The following is a 10,120-nucleotide window of genomic DNA, read 5'->3' as shown; positions in this document are numbered from 1 at the left end:
GGAGTCTGTTGTCATTTGATACTGTTACGTCTAACAGGTACATATATATTGCTGCACTAAAATGCAGCAGATCTCATTTGTGAAAGTTCAGTTAAATGTCACTTTGAAATAAAGCTTGAAAAAGGTAAGAAATTAGATTATTTTTTCATATTTTTCAGAGAATAACTGACAACGTACGTAATTGGGGTATATTGTGATATATATCGTTATCGTTATATAAAATTATCCACATCGTGATATAGAATGTTTTCCATATCGCCCAGCACTACCTCGACATGCAGAACGTTAAACCAGGACATGCTCCGTGTCTAAACGTCCCGCAGCAGCGTAGGACGGACATACAGTGATAATCTGACCTTTTCTTTGACCTCCTCGGAGGCGTAATGTCCTGTATTCAGCAGAGCCTGACCAGCTTCATCCGTGGATCTGAAACTGTCCTCATGAGCATCGATTTCCCCCTGAGGAGAAAAACATGTAAAATACAAACCAGCATTAAACAGCTGAAGTAACTCTTTAAACCCATCCTAATGAAAATGATCCCACATCTTCTCATGTAAAACCTAGAAGGCATCAGATGCTGGGTTCTGCTCCAAATGTTCCTCAGACTGAGGTCCAGATGTCAGAACTCCCTGAAAACTCAGGTTTTTATGGAAACAGATGCCTGGAGATAAACTTTTAGGATTTAATTTGGTAGAAATATGTTTTACAGTCTGGTACTGGTGAGCTGTACCTTGTGCTCCTGGTGGCGGTCCAGCAGGGCCTCAGCTCCTGCCACGTCATTGGCCAGTTCGTCAGCGTTGATCAGAGCCTTCATCTCCGTCACCCAGCTGGTCAGGTCCCTGAAGTCTGCGGTGAAACGCTGCAGCCTGAAAGATGGACACGAGGTCAGACGGCTGAGTCTCACAAACCGAACATCTGAAATCACTGAAAACATGGTTCGCTGTGAGATCAACGTGTTTCCTGTCGTCTTTACTGGTAGGAGTCGTTGAGGCGAGCGTGGCGTTCAGCAGCCAGGGTTTGGATCTGCTCCCAGTTGGTGACCAGCTCGTCCTTCTTCAGGTGGATCTGGGAAGCGTTCGGGGGATGGGTCTCCTGGAGGCGCTCTGCGTCTCCTCCCAGAGTGTTCACCTGGTTTACATGAAAACATCCGATTAGTAACGGGGCGGTTCTGGTACCAGGAGGTTCTGTGGAGGAGCGGGTCTCCCACCTTGTCCTTCAGAGCATCCAGGTCTCTCTCCAGACCTCCATGTTTCCTCAGCAGAGCCTGAACGCTGGCCAGGTCTCTGCCGAAGTCATCAGAGGCCATCAGCTGCTCCTTCTCCTTGATCCAGCTGATGGTCTCATCAACGTCCCTGCAGACCGAAGGGAGCAGGTCCATCAGAACCAGGACCAACAGACGGGTCTAACCCGTCAGTGAAGGTTCTGCCTCACCTGTTGAAGCGCTGAACCTCAGCAGAACCGAAGAGCTTGGCCTGTCTCTGCTGGGACAGACCCTTCAGGCGCTGCCAGGCTGCGTTCACCTCCTCCTGCTTACGGACGATCAGCTCCACCTCGGGGTGCTCCTCCTGGATCAGCTTGGCCGCCAGCTGGTTCACCTCGTTCACGCGCTCCTCGTGGGCCGCCAGATCCGTCTGAAACTCCTCGAACTTCTTCTGCAGGAGCTCCACGTGCTCCAGGTCCTGACCCACCTCCTCAGAGGTGACGATGGCCTCCTGCAGAGGACCGGACAGAAATCAAGTCCTAATCCAACTACTAGGATTTAGGTAGCTCTTAATTTAAGAACTACAACGTTCAGCTCAGGAGACGGCTCCTGGGACTTCTGGTCATACTTCACTTCATCTACAAACATTTCCACCTCAGAAACATCAGGATCTCTTCAGTTCTCCGTATATTTTCCTACAAATAAAAACAACTAAATAGGACATTTAGTAGGAGACCATCTCTGACCTTGTCGCTGATCCAGTCCAGGGCATCTTCACACTCCCGCAGGTACTGGACCAGTTTCTGGGCCTGCAGCAGACGCATCCCCTTCTCCTTGGTCTTCTGCAGCAGGAGGTCCCACAGACGGTGCAGCTCCTCCAGACGGGTCTGAGTCACAACAGGAAATCTGTCATTAATGTTCAGGCCCAACGATTCCTCCAACAACAGCAGGAGGTGACTTGAACTTCACATCAAACAGGAAGTCAGCAGCTCGTGAAGAAGAAGAAGAAGAAGAAGGTTTTCCACCAGCAGACAGAAAGTCACTCAGGACCACAGCAGCTGAACACACATGGATATACTCAGCCATGTTCACACTCGTCACCACGGGTCTCTGCTGGGTCCGGTACGGCGTGTAGGACTGAACCAGACGGACAGGGATTACAGTCCCGCTCAGAACCCCAAACCCAGTCCTGCTCAGAACCCCCGACCCAGTCCTGGTCTAAACCCCCGACCCAGTCCTGCTCAGAACCCCTGATCCAGTCCTGGTCTAAACCTCCGACCCAGTCCTGGTCTAAACCCCTGACCCAGTCTTGGCCTAAACCCCTGATCCAGTCCTGGTCTAAACCCCTGACCCAGTCCTGGTCTAAAGCCCTGACCCAGTCTTGGTCTAAACCCCTGACCCAGTCCTGGTCTAAAGCCCTGACCCAGTCCTGGTCTAAACCCCTGATCCAGTCCTGGTCTAAACCTCTGATCCAGTCCTGGTCTAAAGCCCTGATCCAGACCTTCCTGTACTCTGTTAAAGTGGTCTGGATCATCAGGTCTGCAGACTTTCTGAAGGTCCTTCAGTTTTTCCAACAGTAAAAAGTATACTGGACCTCCTTGTTTGCAGAACTGAGTTCTGAAAGAACGGTTCTGCAGAGTAACGTTCAGCGACTCGATGAACCCAAACCCACTGAGGACACCTGAAACCCGGAGCCGTACCCGGATGGTCTCGGAGGCGAAGTGTCCCTCGGTGATCATCAGGTTTCCAGTCTTGTCCAGTTTGATGATGGCTCCAGAGTTGGCCTGAACTTCAGCTTCGAAGGCCTGATGTTTCTGCAGTTTACCCTGCGAGCAGAACACGTTCCTGATCAGTAAAGACCGTATCAGCAGGGTTCGAGTTTAAAGAGCGGGACCGAAACCAGACCTGCAGGTTGGACGGGTCCTTGTAGTTCTCATCAGAGGCGATCTGCAGTTTCTCCTGGATCCACTTCTCCAACTCATCAGCGTCTCGGCGGAAGAACTGGAAGCGGTACGAGTCCTCCAGCTTCTGCCGGCGAACAACCGACAGCTCCTTGAAACGCCGGTAGCGGTCTAGAACCTGCTGCCGGCGTTCCTGGATGTCTTCGGCTGTCTCCAGCACTTTGACTCCTACGATGTCCATTTTCTGGAAAAAACAAGACAAAACTGAAGTTCTGCAGCATCTTAAACCTTCTCTCTGACCTGAGATCTGTTCTGGAGCCATGACTGTTTGGTTCTGAGTCTAAATGTTCTAGATGTTTAAACCGATCACAGACAGATTAACGTATCGGCTGATAATAACCACTTCATGTCAGTGAGCTCACCCCGGACCATAGCTTCTACTTTATGATCCTTTCAAAATAAACTTCCACTTCAAACAGAAGCTCTGAGCTGTTTGTCTTTTTTTTCAGGAGGGGGTGGGAGGTCGGAAACAAGTCTGAACTGAAGTCAGGACCACAGCCTGACCCAGTTCTGGTCCAAAAACTGAAACTTTACCACAGCTAAAGAACCAACGAACTCTCAATCCAAAGCTACGAATATGAAGGCTGTTTCCATGGAAACCAATAGGAGAATAAACAGGAAGTAGACAACAATCAGTTTTAATTTGATCTGCAGTACGAGCTGAGAGTTCCTCCGTTAGAACTCGAGGTCATTAAAGGAGAAAACGATCCGTCTGTCGGCTCAGAAACTCGGCTTCATTCCGACCCCCATCCGGTCTGCAGCTCCGCTGAATGCCAAGCCGGGGTGGGGGCGACATTCCAGAGGCCTGACAACAACAATGAGATGTGTTCAGTCAGCCTCTCTGAGGCCTCGCTGACACTTTTATTCAAGCTGTAGCTCCGGACAACGAGCCGACGGCAGCAGCAGCTAAAATCTGCAGCTCAGAGTCACTGAAACCTGCAGGATCCAGAACCGATCATTATAACCTGTTCCATCCAGACCGAAGGAAAACTACGTTACTGTCGTTACTTAGAGACAAATACACAAGTTCTCCTTATCGCTACACCAAACTGGAGCCAAAGTTTTACTTTAACCAGCAACATGTAACTACAGAGGAGAGAACAGTTAAATGTTGGTTCCACCCAGCTGCTTTTATCCTGAACAGGCCCGGTTCTGACTCGGATCCAGGGTCCGGGTTCTAACCGAGGCTGCAGACCGTCCCCGGGTCTGTCGGGTTAGGACAGAACCGCAGCACAGCAGAGGATCTCTGTAAGCAGATTAAAGCTCTCTGTAATCATTAACTCAACATCTGTACCGACTGAGCTCTAACATCAGCTGGCTGTGGCGGCCATCTTAAATCGGACTGCCTTTAAAAGTTAATCAGTTGTCCAATAAAGACTTAGAGACTGTCTGATGATTTTATCTGGAGCAGGTAATATGTCAGGCACTAGGACCACACGGCCACGTCACTAAAGTTGCGTGAACAGCTTCTGCAGCTACGTGCTGAGGGGAAGAGTCTCTGATGCACATTTATTTAAAACAGAACCGACTTAAAGCCGAGTTCAGGCTGTGGTCTGTCGACTCTAAAGCTGAGGAGAAGTTTGATCTGAGAGGAAACGAGTCGAACTCTGAGGTGGAGGTGAGTCCGACCGACCTTCAGGGAGTTCTCCTCTCAGATTCAACCATCAGATCGTTAAACGTAATAAAAACAGATTACCCTCCTCCAGCTATTTAACTTTAAAGAGTTCCTGAGTTTCAGTAAAACGTGTTGGACCAGGAGGTATTTTGCTAACAGACGGAGGTGACTCCATGTGATGAGTCGGAGGAACCGTCTGCATCAGAGCAGCTGTTTGTCCTGTAAACTGCGTCATGTTATCAGGAGGTTCTGCTCGCGGCTCGGCGGCAGCTGATAAGTCGTCCTCCCCTCGTGTCTCTGGAGATAAGAGCCCGATTGGACCGCCCTGCTGCTCCAACACGAAGGCAGCGAATACCCGGCTTGAAATGGGTCCAGAACTACTAATGTTCATCCTGAGGCTGAATAAAAACAACCTTTAACTCAAATTACTGACAGAAACAAGAGCTTTTATAGGTTCGCTCCTCTGTTAGAGAGATGGATGGATGATATAAACCAGTTATTGATCCGATCCATTAGGAGGACCGGCACCACAGAACAGGAGGATCATAAATGTTTGATCAGACGGACGAGAACAAACGTTCCTCAAACTGAAGCTCAGAGTTTCACCACGAGAAACGAGCTTTTAAAGACCATCCGGAATCAGAACCTCAGGGGTCCAAGGAGAACCGGTTCCCTGACTGGACCGGGTCTGTTTCATGAAAACAAACTGATGGTTCTGTGTAAAGTGCTGCAGGAAGTGTTCTGTGAGTTCTGTTATTAATAAAGAATAAAAAGAGTTTTTAAGTTTTCAGCCTTTCACCTAAAGCCTCGAAGGAACAGCTTCTAAACCCAAAAGATGCTCAGAATCAGAACAACTCTGAGACCAAAACAAAGACCCGACCCTGAAGGAAACAGAACCGAGATCGGATCAGGAGGAACTGAAGTCCGGTTCAGGATCAGAGGTTCTTGTCATGCACAGATTTTCACACAACAAACAGCATGCAGGAAAACAGATTAAATCTCATCAAACCACACACACTGCAGACGGGCTTCCTCCTGGATCCCGCTGGATCCCGTCTCAACAGAACCAGCCTCTCAAACCGGGTCTCGGTGGGTTCTGCAGCTCGTCAGACGCAGTGCACCTGCAGTGACTGAGCTGTTCAGGAAGCCCAACCCCTGCGTCTGATTCTGCTGCTGCCCCTCCCTGAGAGTCCGATTTACTCAGCAAAAACAACCCGGAGCATAACCTTCCACCAGAACCTTCCTCCAGAGCACACAGAACCGCACAGAACCACACAGAACCACACACAGCTGGTACCTTCAGTTTGGGTTTAGTGAAGGAGGACATGCTGCAGACGTGAGCAGGACTGATGGAACAATCAGGTGAAGTTATTAAAACACTGAAGCACAGTCAGAAATCATCAGCATCTTACCTGCTCCACATAAACTGAGGAGCTAAAGGCTAGTCCAGGTTTTTAATTCCTGGGCGTGAACATTATTTCCTTCATGATTTACAGTTCAGAAACAAAGAGAGGCATATTTTAATACGATTATTTATCTTTAACTCTGAGAGGAACCGAGGAACCGCAGGAGAACGTTTCAGACCTGCTGAACTCGCTCGCGATCTGCCTGGAAGTAGAAAATATTCCTGAAGAGTTAAACGATGTGAACCATTTTATTTTTACCTGTTTAGAACCGTTTATCTTTAGTTACAGTAAAAATATGTCACCTGTAACATTCTCCCATCGTCTCCTGACCCCCGCTTGGTGCTCCACGGCCCACAGTGGGGCCCTGAACCCACACTTTAGAACCTAGCTGGAACCAAAGAGGATCCCAGAGCTTCAGGGGAGCCCATTTATAAACCTTTAAACTGTTTACACAACTATTATGTTAAAGAACCAGAAAGCTGCCCTGTCCCGGGTCGGGTCAGAACCCCGATCTGTCCCGGGTCAGAACCAGAACGTCGTCCTGTAAACCTGGATTTACTGAGGAGCGGAAATAAAGACGTCCTGGAAACATCCGACCCAGTTAGCTTCTGTTTCGGGTCAGAACCGCATGAAGCTGAGAGTTTAATTAGAACTCTGACTCTTTTAGAGAACGTGTCCCGACAGACGGACTCGTGTTCTTTCAGGTCAGTTAACTGAGTTCAGGTCTGAAGAGACGATTTTATGTTTTTATATTTTAGTTCTGATTAAACTGGTTTGATTCCAGCTGCGACTCTTAGACAGATAAATAAAAATAAATAAAATAATCTGCAGGATTTATTTGACCTCTTTAGGAACAAGTTCAGGAGTCGTCATGAATCTAAAAACATTTTAACTGAAAATCTTTTTGTTTGTCGAGACTTAAAGATATTTTTCCAAACTCTGGCAGAGAAAAGATTTAATTCATTAAAATCTGTTTATAAAATGCTATAAATTTAAGATTAACTAAAACATTTCTGATCCACTGAGATGTTTTTATTAAATACTGTTTGATTTAAAAGAAAAAACTAAAATCCCAGCCTAGATTAAATAACCCCAACCTGGATTAACTAATCCCAGTCTGGATTAAATAACCCCAGTCTGGATCCTCCAATCCTGAATCTTAAAAACCTAAAGTCTGGTAACGCCTCAGCGCTCACACTGAGTTTGTCTCAAGGCTGGAAAATCATAAAATATTTATCTGTAGTTTTAAATAGATTTATTTAGTTTAGTTTCATAAAAACCAACAGTGGGTCTGAATAAATACCATAAAAGGTGCTTTTAGTGTAAATTTAACTCATTTTAATTTAAATCATTCTCACTGCTGTTCTTCTGGCTTTATTTTATTTATATTTCTGCATAATTTAATTAATTAAAACATTCAGCTGCTCAGACTTTTCTGTAAAATATAATTTTTTCTGAATGTGTCTCTGCAGAGAGATATATTAACTCCTTTAAACCTGCTTCAGCTGATGTTCTGTTAGCTTCTTTTAGCTTTTAGCTGGTGCGTCTTCAGCTGTTTCTAACAGCACAGTTTGAGGCTGGCTGATTATTTACTCCTCAGTTTAATTTAATCATCTCTTAAACGAACAGAATGAAGCTTCAGTTCGGCTCTGAATGAAACCGGGTCAATGGAGTTTGGACCGAACTGGGCGGCTCCCCGTGAGCCGAGCCAGACCGAACCGAACCGAACCGTGCTAATGTTATCACACATAAGGCCAGGCCAGCAGAAAGGCCTGTTTCACTCAATAATGTAATAACTCGGTTTATCTGCTGGACATCAAGCGAAAACACCTGGTTTCATTCGGTTAATAAAACCGCTTAAACGGCTTAAAAACGAGCACCAACACATGCATTTTATTCTTAAGATAACTGTCTCACTTAAACACAACAAATATGCATATTTAAACCGAATATTTAGTGTTTTAATTCAGCTGCAGGACAAATATGCTTGTTAGCTGGCGAGCTAGCGAGTCGGTCTCGGCCAAGAAACAAGGCGAAACAAATTGAAAGACAAAACAGCTCCAAAATACAGCCTACATCACGCTTTAAATTTGTTTTAATATGCACGTTTAAACTGCAATTTAATAAAACAAAATTATTTTCTTACCTCGTCGTTTTTCAGAGAAAGCTAACGGAGAAGAGGCTAACCTGGCGAATCGACCCTGACGGCTGTTTGAAGGGCGGGGCGCTCTGTGGGAGGACTCCAGCTCCCAAACGTGACGTAATCCTGCAGCTGTACGGAGAGAGCCGACAGCTGCCGGAAAAAGACGAAGGCTACTCAATGCAGGACGCTGCCGGGAAAGTCCGAAAGATGCCGGAAAAGGACGAAAACCACTAGGGAAAAAAAAGAGCGGACGGAAAGAGCCGAAACTTGACGGAAAACGCCGAGATCAGTTAAGTTTAATTAAATAGTCTGAAAAACCTGATATAAAAATCAAAAGTCTGAGAAGCAGAAAAATACTTTGGACCAATGCTGTTTTTTATATATTTTGCTAGAAATATTTAAAAAACCTAATGTAAAAGTAAAAAATACAACAGAAATATTCATAACATCAAAACTATAAAAAAACGTAAAAAAAATATAATCAATAAAAAAATAATCAATTTAAAAATGAAAAACAATAAAACAAAAAAATAAACAGGAAACAAATCCTAACACTATAAAAAAATTAATATTTACAGTAATACCAAATATATAAAATTATATAAGACAAAAACCATACAAAACAAAAACTTCAAAAACCCAAACCAGAAAGACAGTTTTGTTAAACACTGATAAAATGCAGAAGTTTATTAAAACTGTACAAATACAAATAAAAACACTTATTTAATGCAAAAACAAGACCACCTTCATTCTACAACCATCCAGAGCTCATTAAAAGATTTACCTCTTCAGGTTTTTCAGGACATTTATCTGTGAATAACCTCAGCATCAGATGATCTGTGTGATGAAGAAACAGAAGATTATCTGTTCCTGAGCTGCTGCAAACATCTGCAGGAGTGTAGAGGTTAAACTCTAACACGATGGAGACATTAATAATTAACCTCCTGTTTGCTGTACGGATGAATCTGTTTCATGACTGTTAGTAAACCAGCACACGTTTATATAAACATAGTTATTAAATTAAATTAAATTCCCTTCAGTCATATTTATTCCTGTAGCTCATCCTGAAACTGAACCCAGCCACAAAGAGAAACAACATTTAGTCAAACAATTCTTCATGAATGGATTAAAACAATAGTTTATATAAAAAGTACAAATTGGGTTTAAATAAAATGCTTTTGTAAAAATGTCCTGACTTCTTGTAGCATAAAAACACTGAGTCTTTGCCGTTTAGGAGCAAATATCTGAAATAAGCAGAAATGTTCAACCATCATCTCCAGGCTGACAGCAGGTTAAAACCAGACGGTTTACAGAGTCTGAGGAGGACGATGCTGGACCGGTTCTGGTTCTGGGCTCCAGCGGTCAGATGGGGGAGGGGGCCCGCAGGGAGCTGCTGAGGGCCACGTCACCAAAAACGCTGGCGTACGAAGCTTTGAGGAAGTGGACGTAGTTCTGCAGGCTGCGGTTGGTGCTGTCCGACTGCTGCAGGCGATCCTTCAGGTCCTGCAGGCGGCTCTGGTAGCGCCGCTCCACCTGAGAACCAGAGACACGTTGGACACAAAGTCACACAGCTGGACACGACTGATCAGTCCAACCTGCACCTCCTCCTTGCTGCGTCTCAGCTTCTCGATGTCTGAGGAGGTTCTGCTGAGCTGGGTCTCCAGTTCCAGGATCTTGGACTGCGTGGAACGTTCTTTAGTGGCAGCACGTTCTCTGGTCTCCGACATCTGGGAAGAAACAGGAAAGAAGAACGCCTCAGGATTTCAGCTTCAGGATCAGACGGTTTTCCTGCTC

The 10,120-nt window shown here is 45.5% G+C and overlaps 2 protein-coding genes across 11 annotated transcripts in view; both read right to left on the bottom strand.

The window, feature by feature from the left end:
• sptan1 (spectrin alpha, non-erythrocytic 1) overlaps positions 1 to 8,467 on the bottom strand; it is a 25,088-nt gene extending 16,621 nt beyond the window's left edge. For 8 of the 10 annotated variants that reach the window (XM_017440128.3, XM_017440130.3, XM_037979569.1 and 5 more), the window contains exons 1-8: positions 3,107 to 3,346; positions 2,902 to 3,027; positions 1,948 to 2,088; positions 1,432 to 1,712; positions 1,208 to 1,352; positions 974 to 1,128; positions 731 to 866; positions 357 to 458 (exon numbers count right to left, since the gene is read on the bottom strand). In XM_017440128.3, the coding sequence (XP_017295617.1) occupies positions 357 to 458; positions 731 to 866; positions 974 to 1,128; positions 1,208 to 1,352; positions 1,432 to 1,712; positions 1,948 to 2,088; positions 2,902 to 3,027; positions 3,107 to 3,343 (1,323 nt within the window). In that variant the 5' untranslated portion in view covers positions 3,344 to 3,346. Of the gene's footprint in view, positions 1 to 269; positions 291 to 356; positions 459 to 730; positions 867 to 973; positions 1,129 to 1,207; positions 1,353 to 1,431; positions 1,713 to 1,947; positions 2,089 to 2,901; positions 3,028 to 3,106; positions 3,347 to 8,329 lie in introns of those variants that run through there. The other 2 variants (XM_025002514.2, XM_037979572.1) reach the window with 2 other exon arrangements.
• Positions 8,468 to 8,982: 515 nt separating this feature from the next.
• Positions 8,983 to 10,120, bottom strand: part of odf2a (outer dense fiber of sperm tails 2a) — a gene marked incomplete in the record, with an annotated part of 8,994 nt that continues 7,856 nt past the window's right edge. The window contains 2 exon segments of the mRNA XM_037979284.1: positions 8,983 to 9,859; positions 9,928 to 10,053. Of these exon segments, the coding sequence (XP_037835212.1) occupies positions 9,689 to 9,859; positions 9,928 to 10,053 (297 nt within the window).

Source organism: Kryptolebias marmoratus, linkage group LG14 (genome assembly GCF_001649575.2).
Source record: "Kryptolebias marmoratus isolate JLee-2015 linkage group LG14, ASM164957v2, whole genome shotgun sequence".
In the NCBI taxonomy this organism is placed as follows: domain Eukaryota; kingdom Metazoa; phylum Chordata; class Actinopteri; order Cyprinodontiformes; family Rivulidae; genus Kryptolebias; species Kryptolebias marmoratus.
Note: the sequence above shows the minus strand (reverse complement) of the source record. Positions and strands in the feature narration are given on the sequence as shown.